Here is a 17,664-nt window from a genome sequence, read left to right as displayed (position 1 = left end):
GGATCTGTGCTTGACACACAAATGTGTTTTGTATTAGTCTAAGGCCATCCAGAATGGAGAGTGCACTTCAGTGGAGGTAATGTGGACTTAACCTACAGCTGAGGAATGTCTTTTGTTTCTTGAACTCTGCCTTCCTTTGTTTCTCTGTGTTGGCTATTAAGAAACATCCTTCTGTGTCAGCTCGTTCTCCAAGTAAAGCCCCAGGTGGGAATTGGTACCAGCGCGCAGAACCATGCAGCTACAGACTTCAGTGGAGAAAGCTCAGATTTGCACCGGCTGCTGTAAGTCCTAGTTGCCTGATGAGAGAAATGGTGGGGTTGGGACAAAGACTGTCCGTAGAGTGTCTGACATAAAGGGTTTTGACTTCTATATTCAGACTCCATGAGGAGACATTCAGGATCAATATTGTCTGGAGACTGCTGACATCACTTAATGTGTAAGAAGACAAATGAAGAAAAAATTAAAAAAGAAGGAATCCTATTTTGTTGCTGTTTAGTATTGAAATCTATTGACTTCTGAAATCTAATTAACCACATAAGAAGTGAGGGATTAAGGAAAACTATGCACAGAGACTTGGCTTGTTGGGGTGTTTTGCGTGTTAATGAGCCCTCTAGTGCCAAGATCCTGCAGATCCTGAAAGACTGAACAAGCCTCTAGAGAAGTAAAAGTCAGCAGCAAAACTCCAAGTTTCTGAGGGTGTTAGCAGGCCCCACTGATGTCCATCACTGGAGAGACCACGGAGGGAATGACCAGACAAGATTCCCGACCCTGGGGACTGGTGAAAGTAAGAGTAGGTGTAGATAGGTGTGAGGTTCTCTTGGCCTTTGTCTTCACCAGCAAGGTCTCCCAGTTCCATGTGCCTAAGAAGGAGAACCTCAGGCGAAATCCAGCAGTGGATGGAGATCAAGTCAGGGGTTTCTTAGGTAAGGTCAACCTTTAATAGTCCATTGGACCGGATGGGATGAACCCAAGGATATTGAGAGAGCAGGCCGATGTCATAGCAGGGCTGCTCTGATACATTTTGGAAGGTCATCATGACTGGAGCAAGCAAAAGGCAAATCTTGCATACATCTTCTAAAAAGACCCAAGGACTGAACAGGGGAATTATAGGCAGCAGTGACAGAGGCCAGGGGCTGTGTGGCTGGGCAGCAGCTCTGTGGAAATGGCTCTGGTGGTCCTTGAGTTTCGTTAGGCAAAACATGACCCAGCAGAGAGTCCTGGGCCTATGAGCAGGACCACAGCCAGAAGAAGTGATTATCCCCCTCTGCTCAGCACTTTTTACACCACATCCACAATACTTGCCCAGGTTTGGACCCTGTGCAATGACAGTGAGACATTGGCAAACAGGAACCACTTCACTAGTGGGCCACTAAGATGGTAATCCTTCCATTATCCTTCAAGTGTTTGTGTGATTTCCCCAAGAATATCAGTATCTGCAACAACCACCACCACAACAAAAGCATTAATCTGCCTAAATAGGAGGAGCACTCTGCACCTGTGGTAGCCACTTTGGGCAATGCCAATTAAATCAGTATTTGCAATGTACAGCATGATACCCAATCCAAAAGTACACATCTAAAGCGGTTCAGCTGAAGGGCGGTCTTGCAAAAGTCACCCTTTGTGATCCCAGATGGCACGGCCACTGCTGATTTCCCTCCCCAGATTGGCAGAGGCTGGGTCCCCTTCTGAGGAAGGACTCCCTGCAAGGAAGCTGCAGCCGTGGGTGTTGCTCACCTGATTCTTACTGGCACTTCACTTGGCATCCCTTTTGGTGTATTTGATGCTTTTCTGTGACTACTCTTTCTGCACAGAAGATCATAAAAAGGCAATGATTTCATAAAAGCTGGTCATAAGGGCCCTGTTATGGACAAGAAAGCTCACCATGAGCTCTGGAGGGAGCCAGGAAGATAGTTAATAAGCACCAGGAAGATCCAGGAAGCTCAAGGTCTCTTCTGAAGTGGTCTTGAGCAGCAGTGATTGCCCATGTGGAGGTCTGGGAGAGAGAGTTGGGGCACACCAGTGAGAATCAAAGTCATGGCTGATGGCTTTAGCAAATCCTTACAACCATGTCAGAGCCCAGAAAGGGAAGGCAGTTGACGTCTGTTGGCAGGGGGGATAAGGAGAATGTTTGTCCTGGGAATATGGCAGGAAGGACCTTGCTCTCTTTTCCTCCCTCACTCCCCACGCTTGGATGGACCTCAGGAAACATCCATGAGCCTGGAGGATGCACAGACCTCCTGGGATGAGGTTCCGTCACTGCAGGGGAAGAGGGAAAGCTTTGTGAGGCACGTGGACGTGCAGGGCGATAGCGGTGCGTGTGTGGCAGTGAGTGAAGGACTTGTGAGACACATGGGGGTGCAGGTAACAGAGCGGTGTATGTGTAGCAATAAGTGCACTACAGGTAGGAAGAAGACCTGAAATAGATGGGCAAGGGGCGGGGGGGGGTGTTGTGCTGAATTGAAACAGGTTGATTTTTTTAATTCGAGGCAGCAGAGGAAGGAGGATGTGCAGATCAGTACTGGCATATTGAGTGAAGATTCAAGCAAGTCTGGGGACTAGGACACCTTGGGTGCAGGAGGAGCATTAGCAGAACTTTGGAAGAAGCTGGGTGAGTTGTTGGAAACTCAGAGGCACTGGCAAATCCACAGAAAACTTTGCGTTTGAAGACACTACCAGTGAGGATAGAGGGACACCAGTAAAGCTTGGGACATCCCGCGTCAGAGTGAGGCAGGGGACGAAGGGGGCGGTTAAAGGTTTCAAGGAAACAGGCACAGGTAGAGGACAGTGTAGGACAGCCGGTGGTGGGGACAACCAAGGGCCTTGGTGGGGCTGGGACACCCCCTCAACAGAACTGAGATCCTTGTCCTCTCGGCTATGGCTGCTATCTCTTCCGCTGGGGCCCATGAGAGGACAGCAGTTCCTGATGTTCCCAGTGCCTTGTTGCCTCCTCACCTCCATGGAGGCTGAGGGTGTCCTACCGCTGTCCTGCACTCCACATGGCACACCCCCAGCTCTCACTGCCCCCAGGAAAAGCCCTGAGACTCCCAGGAAGAAAGAATCCCCTTTCCCAGGGAACAGGGATCAGGGCTTTGCTCTCTTGATTGATGAAATGCATCACAGGTTTTCAGAGGCACCTCCACATTTGATTTTCCACCTGGAACCAGTGGTTCTGACTTCCTGTTTCACCAGTCCCCAGGGTCGGGAATCTTGTCTGGTCATTCCCTCCGTGGTCTCTCCAGTGATGGACATCAGTGGGGCCTGCTAACACCCTCAGAAACTTGGAGTTTTGCTGCTGACTTTTACTTCTCTAGAGGCTTGTTCAGTCTTTCAGGATCTGCAGGATCTTGGCACTAGAGGGCTCATTAACACGCAAAACACCCCAACAAGCCAAGTCTCTGTGCATAGTTTTCCTTAATCCCTCACTTCTTATGTGGTTAATTAGATTTCAGAAGTCAATAGATTTCAATACTAAACAGCAACAAAATAGGATTCCTTCTTTTTTAATTTTTTCTTCATTTGTCTTCTTACACATTAAGTGATGTCAGCAGTCTCCAGACAATATTGATCCTGAATGTCTCCTCATGGAGTCTGAATATAGAAGTCAAAACCCTTTATGTCAGACACTCTACGGACAGTCTTTGTCCCAACCCCACCATTTCTCTCATCAGGCAACTAGGACTTACAGCAGCCGGTGCAAATCTGAGCTTTCTCCACTGAAGTCTGTAGCTGCATGGTTCTGCGCGCTGGTACCAATTCCCACCTGGGGCTTTACTTGGAGAACGAGCTGACACAGAAGGATGTTTCTTAATAGCCAACACAGAGAAACAAAGGAAGGCAGAGTTCAAGAAACAAAAGACATTCCTCAGCTGTAGGTTAAGTCCACATTACCTCCACTGAAGTGCACTCTCCATTCTGGATGGCCTTAGACTAATACAAAACACATTTGTGTGTCAAGCACAGATCCCAAGACCCCCCAAAACACGCCCTGCCCTGCACTCTGTCCATATTCGCTCTTTGCACACAGTGAGTCACATGTTGAAGTCACAAGAGTGAATGAGATGCTCTCTTTTGGATAGCTAAAACTGCACTAATCCCAAAATGTCAGGGTTTCAGGAGCATCTTCAGGTAGACTCCGCAACATCTAGCGCCGCTCACTTTTCATTCACTGCAGGGTAAATTACATGGGACTCCATTGTAGGTGAAGACAGGGATGAGAGTGATCTGCTACAACATTGGACACCTTGGGTACAATCGCCCAGGCTTCCCTTTCTAGTCAGAGGAGAGAAATCAGTTGTCTCAACTGAGAATGCCCTGGCCTACCCTGTCTGTCCACCAGTTCCTGCTCCAGAAAGATTCGTGTCGCTCCTGGGTCACATTTCCCAGTCCCTTGTGGCGGCTTCAGCTGCCCCCATGTATCCTGGAGGAAGTTGCCCCCTCTGTGTGAGCAACTGAATCAACCCCTGGATGAAGATGTTAGGCAGATGTTGAAACACATGCAGAAAAGGCCTCGGTGTAATAAGTGTTCAGGAAGTCTTCATTTTCAGATTTTTGACGCTGGTCTGTAAATTCTCATGAATTTTTTCATAGGACATGGACATGGACCAGCAAGCTGATGACAACTTTCTCACCCCCTTTGTAAATATAGATTTATGCAGCCATTTCCAAAACCACATTTTGTCCCAACACTTTGAATGGAGAAGCTGTGTTTGGAGGACGTGTTTATTTTCATACATTTCACATCTACATTTCATATCTAAATGGAGCTGGGAGCAATGAAGGTTGGGTAAGTGGGATAGATCCTGCCTTTATCTCTTTGCTGTCAAGCAATGGCCCCACCTGCTAGCACTTCCCTCCTATCGTCCTTTGTTTGGGATGGCCAAATCTTTATGGGGTTGTAAAATGGCATAACACCATGGCCCTCCAAGTGCCAGACCGCCACTGGGGTACATATGCCCTGAGTTCACCCAGAGACCTTCTCTTTCAGGCACCCAGAAATGCGATCCAAGAGGACATGCTCTGGGACATGTTCCTCATCCAAAGTGAAGCTAAGCAGCCTTTAGCTCCCCAGCTCATTCTCTGGCCCTTTTTGAAAGATGCGTGCAACATTTACTTTCTGCCAGATGTCAGGGAGTCCCGCCAGTCTCCATGGCCTTTCAGAGATGATAGAGTGGCCTCACTGTGACATTGTCTTACTTGCTCAACACCTCTGGATGTAACCTGTCCATTCTCATGTACTGGTAGTGGTTGAGTTTGCTCAAGGAGCCCCTGATTTGATTCCTATCCTCTGTTGGCTGTTCTCCAGGGTCCTGCCTTGAGGCACAAAGGCCTGAGAGACCTTGCTGGTGAAGTCTGAGGCAACAAGGACATAGAGTATCTCAGATCTGTCTTTTTCCTACTCTTACTAAATCCAGCATTGTCCAATCAATGTCTTTGTTTTCTTCTTTAAGTGTTCCTGAAGTAGGAAAATTCACTTTCAGCTCTCAAACTGATTTTTGATACAGACAAGTATTCTGCTTGGAGGATGCTGTCCTTGAAGACCAGCTGTAGTGAGCTCTGCTGCCCTTCAGTGGGGCTGGCCATTGGATCCCCACTGAAACTCCCCAGGAGAGGCAGAAGTCTGCTCCTCTGAGGTCCAATGTCTGCAGTCTTCTATTCTGCTTCCTCACTCCCCGCGGATGCTGGGACCTCACTATTTCAGGGTCACGACAGCCAATCTTCACATCCCTGACCAGCTCTTCCTTGCTTGCAAGTATCACATCCAGGTTGGCATTATTTTTGTTGGCCCATCCAGCAGGTGTGCTAAGACGTTGTCCTAAGACACTCCCAAAACCACCTGGGCTGTGCATGCTGCTGAGTTCCCCTTCCAGAAAATGCCAGGGTCATTGCAGTCCCCAGTGAGACCCAGGCTTCAACAGACAGAGACTTCCTTGGGGTGCTTTGAAAAGACTCTGCCCACTTCCTCACCCTGACTGTGGGTTCCTCAGCTCCCACATGAGAGGCCACTTTTACTGGCCTCTCCTCTGACCCTCTCCCTCACAAGGGCTCACCTGCCCCACAGAGGAGCTCCATACAGGCCAAGCTCTGACTTCTCTTAAAGGAAACCTGGTACCAAGCGTTGCAGTCCTTCTGTGTGGAAAGGCTTCGCTTCAGAGCAGAGACATGGCCAAGCGGACGGCATCTGGAAACTTAAAGCTGAATTTGAATGACAGGTGGGGAGGAACTGGAGGTGCCCGGAGGAGGTCTACACGTGTCCTGTACTTAAGGCCCCGAACCCCATGAAGTACATGCCTCAGATATAGTGATACAAATGTAAACATTTGTGTAGGAGTGTAATAACCATGAAGGACAATAACAACAGCAGTAAAGACGTATATAATGATAAAAAATACCAAAGAAAAAACGATGGAATCGGATACTGTGGGAGTCATCTGTGGAGAGAGGTGATAATTTTATCACTATTAAAACATTTCCATGGAATCACTTTCAATATGGCACCTTTGAGCTGCAGGTTTCTCATGCTGTACATGAGGGCGTTCACTGCCAGAGGCACCATGGAGTACACACAGCCACCCAGGTGCAGGGATGGGGAGAAGATGGAGGGGGGCTTCGGTGAGCAAACATGAATGGTGCTGAAAAACAGAGAGATCACGACCAGGTGAGGGAGGCACGTGGAAAAGGCTTTGTGCCATCCCTGCTCAGAGGGGATCCTCAGCACGGCCCTGAAGATCTCCACATAGGACAGCACAATGAAAATAAAACACCCCAAAAATTGAAAAGCACTAAACATGACGAGGCCAACTTCCCTGAGGTAGGAGTGTGAGCAGGAGAGCTTGAGGATCTGGGGGATTTCACAGAAGAACTGGTCCACAGCGTTGTCTTGGCAGAGGGGTAGTGACAATGTATTGGCCGTGTGCAGGAGAGCATAGAGAAACCCACTGGCCCAGGAAGCTGCTGCCATGTGGACACAAGCTGTGCTGCCCAGGAGGGTCCCGTAGTGCAGGGGTTTGCAGATGGCAACGTAGCGGTCGTAGGCCATGACAGTGAGAAGATGCAATTCCGCTGAGATAAAAAAGACAAACAGAAAGAGCTGTGCAGCACATCCTGCGTAGGAGATGGCCCCGGTGTCCCAGAGGGAATTGGCCATGGCTTTGGGAACAGTGGTGGAGATGGAGCCCAGGTCGAGGAGGGAGAGGTTGAGGAGGAAGAAGTACCTGGGGGTGTGCAGGCGGTGGTCGCAGGCTATGGCGGTGATGATGAGGCCGTTGCCCAGGAGGGCAGTCAGGTAGATGCCCAGGAAGAGCCAGAAGTGCAAGAGCTGCAGCTCCCGCGTGTCTGTGAATGCCAGGAGGAGGAAATCAGTCATGGAGCTGCTGTTGGACATTTGGTCCCTCTGGGCATGTGAACCTGTCCAAGGAGCAAAAGGCAGTGGCAAGTTAGGGTAGACTTCTCTGAGCAAAATCTACTTCATTTATCATAGAATCTCCCCCTGCCCCCAACCCCAAATTGCCTGTCCACTTTCAGGAAGACCTTTGGCCGGTTCCTTCCATGAGCTCTGGTTGGTGCTGGCTGAGGGTGCCCGAGGAGCTGGGAGCTCTGCTGGGGGCTCTGCAGGAGTCAGTCCTGCCCTACAGCAATAGGCAAATAGGAAACAGGAGTGATCCCAGATTAAAACCACTCAGGGCATCAAAGAGCTTTGCAGCATTGTTGCTCCCAACGCACCTGACTGCAGAGCAGAGCTGGGGGGGTTTGTTGGGTTTATTCTGTTCTAGTTGCCCCACCACACCTGAGGAGTGTTTTTAAGACAGAAATTGTTGGCATTCCTGCTGCACTCCACGTGAAACATTGCGGGTGCTGAGAGGCAAAGGGACTGTCCCTTAGGGCCGAGCGAGGACGGCCAGTCTGCCCATCAGTCCTGGTCTCAGCTGCCCGGTGCTGGCAGCTCCTTCAGCTGGAGGACGATTGCACTCAGATGTGTCCCTGGGGGTGATGTGGAGCTGTGAGCAGCCCTGTATCACACAGCACCCTCTTGGCAGCAGAAGGACCCTGCCCTGCCCTGCCAGGGGTCACTTCTACCCACAGCTTCCCCCACACCCCCTAATTACCTGGTAGGCCTACCCAGGAAGAGGCGTTGGATATGGGTTGTCACTTCCTTTCCACCTCAGTACCTGAGGGGACAGGGGTAGGCACACAGCTTGGCCGGGTCAATCCCAGAAGCTGAAAGGCCAGCAGCAGGCACGCGGCTTGGGAGATCATGGTGAGGTCACTTCTGTCTAGTGGGCTGATAGGCCACAAGGAGGCTGGTGGGTTGGGATGTTATTATGTTATCAATTGTGTCTGAGGAGCTCATTGGCCAGCAGGAGGCACATGACCGTGAAGGGGAGTGTGAGGCCCCCTTAGTCTCCAATCTCCTTGAGTGATTGGCCATCAGCAGGCACAGGGCTGGGGTGTTGGCTCTGACATTCCCTTCTGGCTGAGAACCTGAGAGCCAGCAGCAGGCACGTGACTTGGTGGCTGTTTTGTACCTGGAGCTTCTGGTTTGTTATGTCCCCACTAAGAAAGGCACGCAGACGCTTTGTTTAAAATGCCATTTGTTAGAGAAACACCATAAACAAAGAGCAGATCATGGAGGCAATATTAGGTTCCTTCAGATGCCAGAGCCTTTGACAGTGGTGCAGAAAGTTGTGCAGCTTCCATCTGTGGAACCTGCTCCTGTGATCTCTTTCCATGTTTTCTAACAGGGAGACAAACTCTAGTCGTCCTTTCTACTGCCCTAAGAAGTGATGTTCACATGCAAATTTGTTGCTGCAGTGTTTGGTAAAGGTAAGGACATGCAGTTGGCCTCATCACCAATACCAGGTGGGAGCTTCCTGCAGATTCCTCTGTTGCAGTCAAGTTTCTCCTGTGACCCAGGGATATGCTCAGCACAACACAGCCTGAAGACCAAGCTGTACGTGGAGCACAGCACAGCGCGGCACATGCAGGCCAGGGTCTTTTCAGGTTTACTGTTAGGGGGATCACTAACTCCTCCATGTACAATGCTCTTATGGTCGGGATCACCGACCCGCCTGAGGAAGGTTAGGAAGAGGATGAGGTCTCCTTTAGAAAGCTGGAGGAAGGGACACAAAGGACTTGGCAGTCACTGGCGACTTTGAAGGCCGTGGACCTCTGCTAGAAGGCCTCAGTCAGAGGGAAGGTGGAAGGTGATCCCTGATCTGACATGGGGGGATGCTCTCCTGGACTTGTTTCTCACAAGAAGCTGGTGGAAGATGTGGAGGGCAGCTTTGGCTACAGTGGGAGTGAGGTGGGGATGTAGAAACCCTTGAGGGAAGTCAGCAAGACAAATTGTAGCAGGGCTGAGTGGAGAGGAAGGATCACCTCCACCCACCTGCTGGCAGTGCTCTGCCTAATGCAGGCCAGGGTGCCGTTGTCTGCCTTTGCTGCAAAGGTGCAAAGGCAGGAGAGGAGAAGGCTTTGGGGAGACCTAATGACAGCCTTCCCATACCTTTGTGGACAGAAGAAATTGGAATGGAATGGAACAGAATGGAATGGAAAGGAATGGAAAGGAATAGAAAACAATAGAGCAGAACAGAACAGAACAGAACAGAATTTCTTCTTAGATAGAAGAAATGGAAAACGAGGGCCTCCCTGGAGGAATGGGGATGAACTGGAGTGGCCCCAGAGGACACCTGCCAGGATATGGTTTGGGGCCTCTGTGGAGGGGCTGAGGGATCTGGGGTTCTTTAGCCTGGTGAAGTAGAGGCTCAGGGCTCTCTAGTAGTAGCCTGCAACGTCTTGACGGGTGATTTCCAAGATAATGGAGCCTTTCTTGGTAGTGGGAAGACAAGGCAACCTCCACAAAGTGCAGCTTGGAAAGTTCAGACTTGACATGAGGAAGAAGAAATCTCACTCAAAGGGTAGCCTTGTGGTGTAAGAGGTCACCCAGAGGGAGTCTGGATCAGCCCATGGCTTTGTGTTTCAAGGAAAAGCCAGTGAGAGTGGAGAGACATGAGTGAAGGTCTAGAAATGCTGGGGTGAGAGCTAGGTGGGAAAGCAAGATGGGTGTCTACAGCCTGAAGGGCAAGAGGTGCAGGCATGGGACAGTGTAGGACAGCCTGCAGCAGAGATGGCTGAGGGCTCTGTCAAGGCCAAAAGGCTCAATGGGACCGAGGTCTTTGTCCCCTTGGCTAAGGCAGTTGCCTCTGCCACCGAGGTCTACAAGGAGGAACTTTCTTTTGAGGCTCCTTTCCCCTGCTTGGGGAGGCGGGAAGTGTGGTATAATTGTTCTACCCTTGGCATTGCTCACCCCCACATCCCACTGACCCCAGGAAGAGCCCTGAGCCACGCGTGAGGGACAGGGTCTGCTTTCCCAGGGCCTGGGGGTGAGGACTTGGCCTTTCTGCTTCCTAAAATAAACCAAGGGTTTTCTCAGCATTACAGCCACCTGCACAGTGCCTTTGCCTACCTGCAAGCATGGCCTCCAACGATCTGCTCTAACAAGTCCATGGGGAGGCTTTGTCAGTAATGGTCCTCAGTGGGACCCATTAATACTTCAAGGTACTTTGAGTTTTGCTTCTGACTTTGACTTCCTGACAGGTTTGTTCTTTCTCCTCCCATCATGGGAGCTTCAAGGACTCAGCACCAAAACCACCATGGGTCTCATTAAAATACAGAAAGCGTTAAGGAGCTCTTTCTCTTCCTGTAGTTTTCTTTAGGTCTTCCAGGCTTGTACAGGTAATTGGAGTTATTTCATAGTGTAGTGAAAGGGGAAGATTTCAAAGTGCACCAAATGAAAGTTATTTTTTAATTTAAAGTTTGTATTTTATTACTCTTCAGTTTAGAGAAGAGGTGATAGAAGCATTCTCCAAGTGATATTGATCCAGGGTGTCTCCTCAGGAGGTCTGGACAGATAGGAAAAGCAATGACACTGTATGGAGAACTTTGCTCCTCACCTCCCCAACCCCACCATTTTTATCATTGGCCCCCTGGGACTTATATCACTCTTCCTTGCATCAGACTTCTCCACTGATCTCTGCAGCTGGATGTTACAGCTCCATTGCACCATTCCCCACCTGCTTTCCTTAGAGACCTGGCTGCACACAGGCCACATAAGAAGCTTTCTTATTTGCAAGCAAAGCAAAGCATTATAAAGTTTCATAAACAATAAAACACACTCCTCAACCATATGCTAAGTACAAGCTGTCTCTAATGAGGTTGCCTTTTTACAAGGGATAATCTTCTCAGAAATGGTTTGAGATAGATACAAAAAAGTTACATATAAACGTAATTAAAGAATTGGCTACAGGGACGTTTAGGGTACTGAAAAACAGGCAAGGTTGTAACTCCCCAAAGTGCAAAGCAGCAAATGAGTACGTGAGAGGTATCTGAATGAACAAAGAATAATGGCTGGTTGGCAAATAATGGAATGGGCCTTTGTCTAGAGAGTCTGCATCTGCAAATGTGACATTAGAAATGGTCATTGTATCAGGACAGGTGAAATCATAGGAAAGATTAGAGAAACTGAATACACCGTATAACAGGAAGAATAGTGATAATGAAGTTACAGGGCAAGACCAATATTTCTTTGGAATATTCCTTTTGAAAGGTCATTGGATTGGTAGAGGTCTCTTGTGAGTGAGGACAAGCAAGTGTTGCACTCGTCTTTGAAAGTGGCCAAAAGTGCAACCCAGGGAACCACAGGCTGCACAAGCTCACTTTGGTGGGGAGTGAGCCATTGCATGAGTGCTCTTGGGTGACATTTCTGGGCACCTGAAAGAGAAGAGCATCGCCATGGACTTACCAAGGGTAAATCATGCCTTGCCAACTGGGTTGCCTTCATGATGAAGTAGCTGCATTTGTGCATGAGGGGACAACAGCTGATGTCATTGACCTCCATTTCAGCAAGACCTTTGGTGTGGTCTCCCTCAATATTCTTGTACCCAAGTTAGGCCATTCCAGTCTGGACAGGTAGACAAACAGATGAGCAAAACACCAGTTGGATGATGAGGCTGACAGAGCAGTGGGGAAGGGGCTATGCTCTACCTGGAGGCCAGGGGACATACTGGGGTTTGGTGAGACGGCACAGGGACTCTGCTGAGCCCTGTGCAGTTTAACACCTGCATCGATGACCCAGAGGAGGCAACTCTCACCGCATTTTTCAATGATACTAATTTGGGAGGACCATTCCTATGCCTTAGGGACGCCTTTCAGGGGAAGCCTGACAGGCGGGAGGACTGCCCTCTCAGGAACTTCATGAGATAGACAAAGGACAAAGGCCAGGTTCTGTGCCTGGGATAGACTGACAGCCTGCAGTGGCAGGGGAAGGGGACTGCCTGGCTGGGGAGCAGCTCTGCCGAAAGGCTCTGGTGGTGCTGGGGAACAGAAGGCAAAACAAAACCCAATAGTGTGAGCTGGTGGCAAAGGTGGCCAGCAGTGTCCTGAAGTGTGTAAAGAGGAGCCTTGCCAAGACAGTGTTTTAGGCTCTAAACAGAATTGAAAGAAAGCCTCTGATTTGGGTTCGATCAACTTAATTGCTAAAAGAGAGGGAGGTGGAGGGATCTCAACATTTCCAGGTTCCTGCTGAAGATTTAAGGCCTCCGAGAAAGGAGCTGAAAAGAACACTTTTGAACTAGCATAGCCTTTAGATCATTTCACATGTGAGGGCTCTGCTCCCCCATCTCAAACATTAGCACCCAGAAACCTCACCTGCTTTTCCGTCCTCTCCTCCCAAAACCTGAACAAGTGATGGGAGGAAAGGCAGCAGAAAGGCCCTAGGCCTCTGTGAATCAGGTGGGGTCTGGCATCTGGAGGGTGATGGTGTCATTTCATTGGACACCCCATAAAGACTCAAGCTGGGGAGTGCCTCTGCAAGTCCGAATCAACAAGGTCCATGGCCAGGCAAGGCTGTGTCTATGGCTGTGTCTGGAGACCCAACACCTACAGCTTAGATGAAGCTGGGGCTGAACCTCAGGCCTGGGCTTCAGTGGTCTCCTGGGCCCATGGACAGAGATGCAGGTGGAGGCCCCAGGTGATGCTGCTCAGGGCCATGAAGGCCTATGGATGCTCTCAGGGCCCTGACACTGCCATATTGGACCCCACCTGCCACTGCCCTCACTAGCACAAATTCTCATTCCCTGATGTGCAGGGTCTGCTCTCTGCTACTCTCCTTCCCATGTGCTTGGGCATCTGGGAGACCACAATTTCAAGGTCACTTCAGCCAAGGCTAACACTGGTCGTCACATCCCTGAGCAGCTCTTCCTCCTTTGGGAGTACCAGGTCCAGGTGAGCAGCAGACTGGGTGGCCCATGTAGAAGCTGACGCACACACAAGCCGCCATCTAACCTGTTACGTGTCCCATAGAGACCCTTCATATTCCTGAGCTACCCTGACATCACACAAGGCAGCCCCACTCCTCATCTTCCCCATCAGTCTCTTCTAAAGATGTTGTATCTCCATTACCACAAAAGCCGTGGGAGCTGTCCTTCCCCACCTCAGCTCTTATTCCACTGAAGTCACAGCTCTGTGATGACACCCACGGCTCCTGCTCTCTGTGGCCCAGGCTGTGGGCTTTGGTGCCCATTTGGGCTGCAGCCCCTCCGATGGGGCACCAGGGCCAAGGGCAGACTTGTCCCATGCAAACCTGTTACCCAGAGATGGGACCCCATGTGTGGAAAGGCTTTGCTTCCCAGCAGAGGCATGCTGGAGTGGGTGGCTGTCGCGAATGAGTGGTTTAGAGGCCGCTTAAAGAATTACCGCCAAAGAAATTAGCAGAAAGTGATTTTAATAGAGATTTATAAAGGTGCGACCTAATAGGATTCGATGGCAAGGTTCACTCTATTACTTATTACACGGGTGAAATATATATAAAGGAAAATCATCTAAGGGTTTATATTTCAGGGACAGTCTGGGTTTCATTCACAATTTAGCAACACTTGAGGATTAACTAATCATTAACAAACTTTAGTAACGCCTGATCATTAACTATTCAATATTTGCAAAGTAGGTTAGTAAGTCTACTACAATCACAACTTAATTACAGATTATGCTTACTGTTAGTGCACACACACAGAGAAATGCATATATATATAAAAATGTACAAAAGGTATACCTATTAAAAATTCCCCTCGATGTCAGTGAAGAAATATTCACGTCGAATGTCTAGGCATTCCCTCTCAACGGGCGGAAGGGTTGAGCTTCGAAAGGGACTCACCCAGGACCCAGCGGTCCTCTGAATATCGCAGGCCCGAAAGGTCGCGAGCTCTGAGAGGCTCCCACTCCGAGGGAGATGCTGGGTGCAGCCGCTGCGGTCCAGGAGAGCTCAAAGGGCCTCACTCAGGACCACCGTTTATAGGTTCGCAAGATGGTTGGCTTTAGTCCTCCGTAAATTTCCATCCTGGCCACAGTCCCAGGTGGTAATTACCAAAGAATTCTCAAGGTTTCGGTGGTGTTCTGCTGGACACCCGGGCCGGACAGTAGGAGTATGTTCCCATCCTCAGCTGTGCAGAGTTTCTGATACAGTCAAGGAGCGCTCAACTGCCAGACTCAATACACCAAGGCCGAGGTTTCATGGAAATTTCTGAGATCAACAGGTGGCCCAGATCAACAAGTGGCCCAGGGAAGAAAAAGGAGGGGTATGAATGCACCAACAGTGTGGCAGGTGGCAACAGAATGATGGATGAGATTGCCACAGCGAGAGCAAAAGCTGCAGTGCCCAAGGCCAGAGAGAAACAGGCCTGGGCTGTGCAGCCCCGACAGGAGAGGGGTTTGCTGTCCCAGGTGACTCTGCAGCACCGTGGGGCCTCTGCCAGAGGTGGAGCTGATCTCCACGAAGGACAAGGTGCTGCTGAGAATGTCCCTGGGGGAGGGCAGCCTGTAATCCAGCCACACTGTGGACATCATGCTGGGAGCCAACCAGCTAGACAGCAGCTCTGCAGAGAAGGACCTTGGGGTCCCAGAGGACAAGCAGCTCAGCAGGAGCCAGCAGTGCACCCCCGCAGCAAAGGCCAACAGCCTCCTGGGCTGCATTAGGAAAAGCATTGCTGGCAGATGGAGGGAGGTGATCCTTCCCCTCTCCTCAGCACTGGTGAGGCCCCATCTGGAGTGCTGTGTCCTGTGCTGGGCTGCCCACTGGAAGAAAGTTGATGACCTACTAAAGCAAGTCCAGCAAAGGGCCACAAAGCTGGTTTAAGGGACTGGAGCATCTTTCACAGGAGGAAAGGTTGGGAGATGTGGGACTGTTCAGTCTGGAGAAGAAAAGGTTTGGAAGTGTCTTATTAATGTATATAAAATTCCACCTGAGCCCAAGAAAACACTTTTTGACTGTGAGGGTGGTCAATCACTGGAACAGGTTGCCCAGAGAGGTTGTGGAGTCTCCATCCATGGAGATATTCAAAACACACTTAGACAAGGTGCTGAGCAACCTGCTCTAGCTGACCGTGCCTCAGCTAGGGGGTTGAACTAGATGATTTCCAGAGGTCCCTTCCAATCAAAACATTCCCATCATTCTGGGAGTATAAAGAAGAAAAGACAGACAGAAAGAAATGAACAACGCATAGCCTTGACTGCCAATATAGTGGGATCCATGGAGGAGAGGACGAAAGCTGGAGCAGGGGAGAAATGTGGGGAGGAAGGAGACGAAGCGATATTCTTTACTGACTGTTAATCCCCCATTCATAATCCCCCCTTCATAATCCCCCCTGCTCCTCTTGGGGTTGGGGTGGCTAGATGAATTGGGAGCAATGGAGAAATTTGAGCCTGGGAGAAAGTGTGAGGAGAATGGTCTTTAATATTTTTGTCATTGTTTCTCACAATCCAAATTGGCAATAAATTAAATTGATCCTCGGCAAGTCAACGTCTTCGCATGTGAGATTACTTGGTAACAGATCTCCTTGACTTTACCTTCACCCTTGACATTTCTGGTTTATTTGCTCCCTTTGTCCTGTTGAACCAGGGGTGTGAGTGAGTGAGCAGCTGGGTGGGTGTCTGGCTGCTGGGCAAGGCTAACCCACCACAGTAGCACATCATGACTGCTGTGTCCAGTTTGGGGCTCCCCAGCACAAGAAAGACCCTGACAGACTGGAGCGAGTCCTGCAGAGGCCAGAAGGATGGTTGGGGCCTGGAGCACATTTTGGACAAAGAGAGGCTGAGAGAGCTGGGATTTTCTAAGAAATCCCTCAGAGCCAACCACTGGGGCAAGGACCCAGGCCAGTTGGTGGGATCTCAATCAATGGAGATTTTCAATGTTTGTTGAGACAAGGCCATGAGCACCTGATCGAGCTGGGGCTGTCTGAGAAGGGGCTTGGCTGAGAGACCAGCTGTGACAATAGCTCCGGGACTTGTGTGTAAGAAGTGTCAGTAGGAAACTGGTTCCCTTTTTGTTAATAATGGCAGTGGAGTTGGGTATCAGTGAGCCCCGGAGGAGGACGGAGGTGACCATGCAGCAAAGGTCCCTCCTAAGGGCTGGGATGTACAATCAGAGATGGAAATGGCCAGTGTGTGCGACTGGTCTGGGATGGTTTTCCCAGGACAGCTTCCCCGGGGTGTCCAGGGACCATGGCACAGACTGGGCCTCTCTCTTGTGCACCTTTGGTGCCTTGCTTCCTTCACCATGACGCCTGACTCTGCACTGTGAGCACCCTGCTGTGTGCCCCCACCCTGCACACTCACACAGCTGAGCTCTACACTGCTGCTTTCCTCTCCCGGGCACTTCCCAGCCCAGCCCAGCCCCTCCCCAGCTCTCCCCACCACCCCTGCCCTCTCCCCAGCCCAGCCCAGCAGAGCAGCCCAGCCTGGGCTGGTCCCACGGCAGTGCCCACCACAGGGTGCTGCAGAGCCCTGGGCACTCACCCCACGGCCCCAGCCCCTCTGAGGGGCACAGCAGCTGCTGGGGGGCAGACAGGGAGCTCAGCCTCCCCATCAGCCCCAGGGATGGTGCTGGCCCCAAGGCCACGAGGAAATGGAGGCTACTCACTCGCTGCCTCTCCTGAATTAATATTGCAGGTGATGCCCAGCCCTGACTGAATTTGCCCCCTCCTCTGCTCCCACCAGCCCCACTCCCCACGACATTCTTCATGTCCTCCAAGACGTGGACATTCTTCAGGAAGGAAGTCTTAAAGGCGCAGGAGCAGGCTGTCCCCATGTGCCGCAAGAAGAACGGGCGGGGAAGGCGACCGGCCTGGCTGAACAGGGAGCTCTGGCTGGGACTCAGGGAAAAAAGGAGAGTTTATCACTTGTGGAAGAAGGGGCAGGCAACTCAAGAAGAGTACAGGGATCGCGTTAGGTCGTGCAGAGAGGAAATTAGAAAGGCAAAAGCCCAGCTAGAACGCAACCTGGCCACTGTCGTGAGAGACAACAAAAAATGCTTTTATAAGTATGTTAATGACAAAAGGAGAGCCAAGGAGAATCTCCATCCTCTATTGGATGCGGGGGGGAACGTTGCCACCAAGGATGAGGAAAAGGCTGAGGTACTCAACGCCTTCTTTGCCTCAGTCTTTAGTAGTCAGAGCAGTTATCCTCAGGGTACTCACCCCCCTGAGCTGAAAGACAGGGACGACGAGCAGGATAAACCCCCCATAATCCAAGAGGAAGCAGTTCACGACCTGCTATGCCACCTGAATGCTCACAAGTCTATGGGGGCGGATGGGATCCACCCGAGGGTACTGAAGGAGC

General features: G+C 50.5%; 1 protein-coding gene across 1 annotated transcript; it reads right to left on the bottom strand.

The window, feature by feature from the left end:
- Positions 1-6,424: 6,424 nt before the first annotated feature.
- On the bottom strand, positions 6,425-7,381 carry LOC142076383 (olfactory receptor 14C36-like). The gene has a single exon (XM_075138687.1). The coding sequence runs from the start codon at positions 7,379-7,381 to the stop codon at positions 6,425-6,427; it is 957 nt and encodes a 318-aa protein (XP_074994788.1).
- Positions 7,382-17,664: the final 10,283 nt, after the last annotated feature.

Source organism: Calonectris borealis, unplaced genomic scaffold (assembly GCF_964195595.1).
Source record: "Calonectris borealis unplaced genomic scaffold, bCalBor7.hap1.2 HAP1_SCAFFOLD_45, whole genome shotgun sequence".
In the NCBI taxonomy this organism is placed as follows: domain Eukaryota; kingdom Metazoa; phylum Chordata; class Aves; order Procellariiformes; family Procellariidae; genus Calonectris; species Calonectris borealis.
This window is presented reverse-complemented; position numbering and strand designations above follow the sequence as displayed.

Coding starts and splice junctions, on each gene's coding strand:
- LOC142076383 (XM_075138687.1), bottom strand. CDS start 7,381: ATGTCCAACAGCAGCTCCATGACTGATTTCCTCCTCCTGGCATTCACA.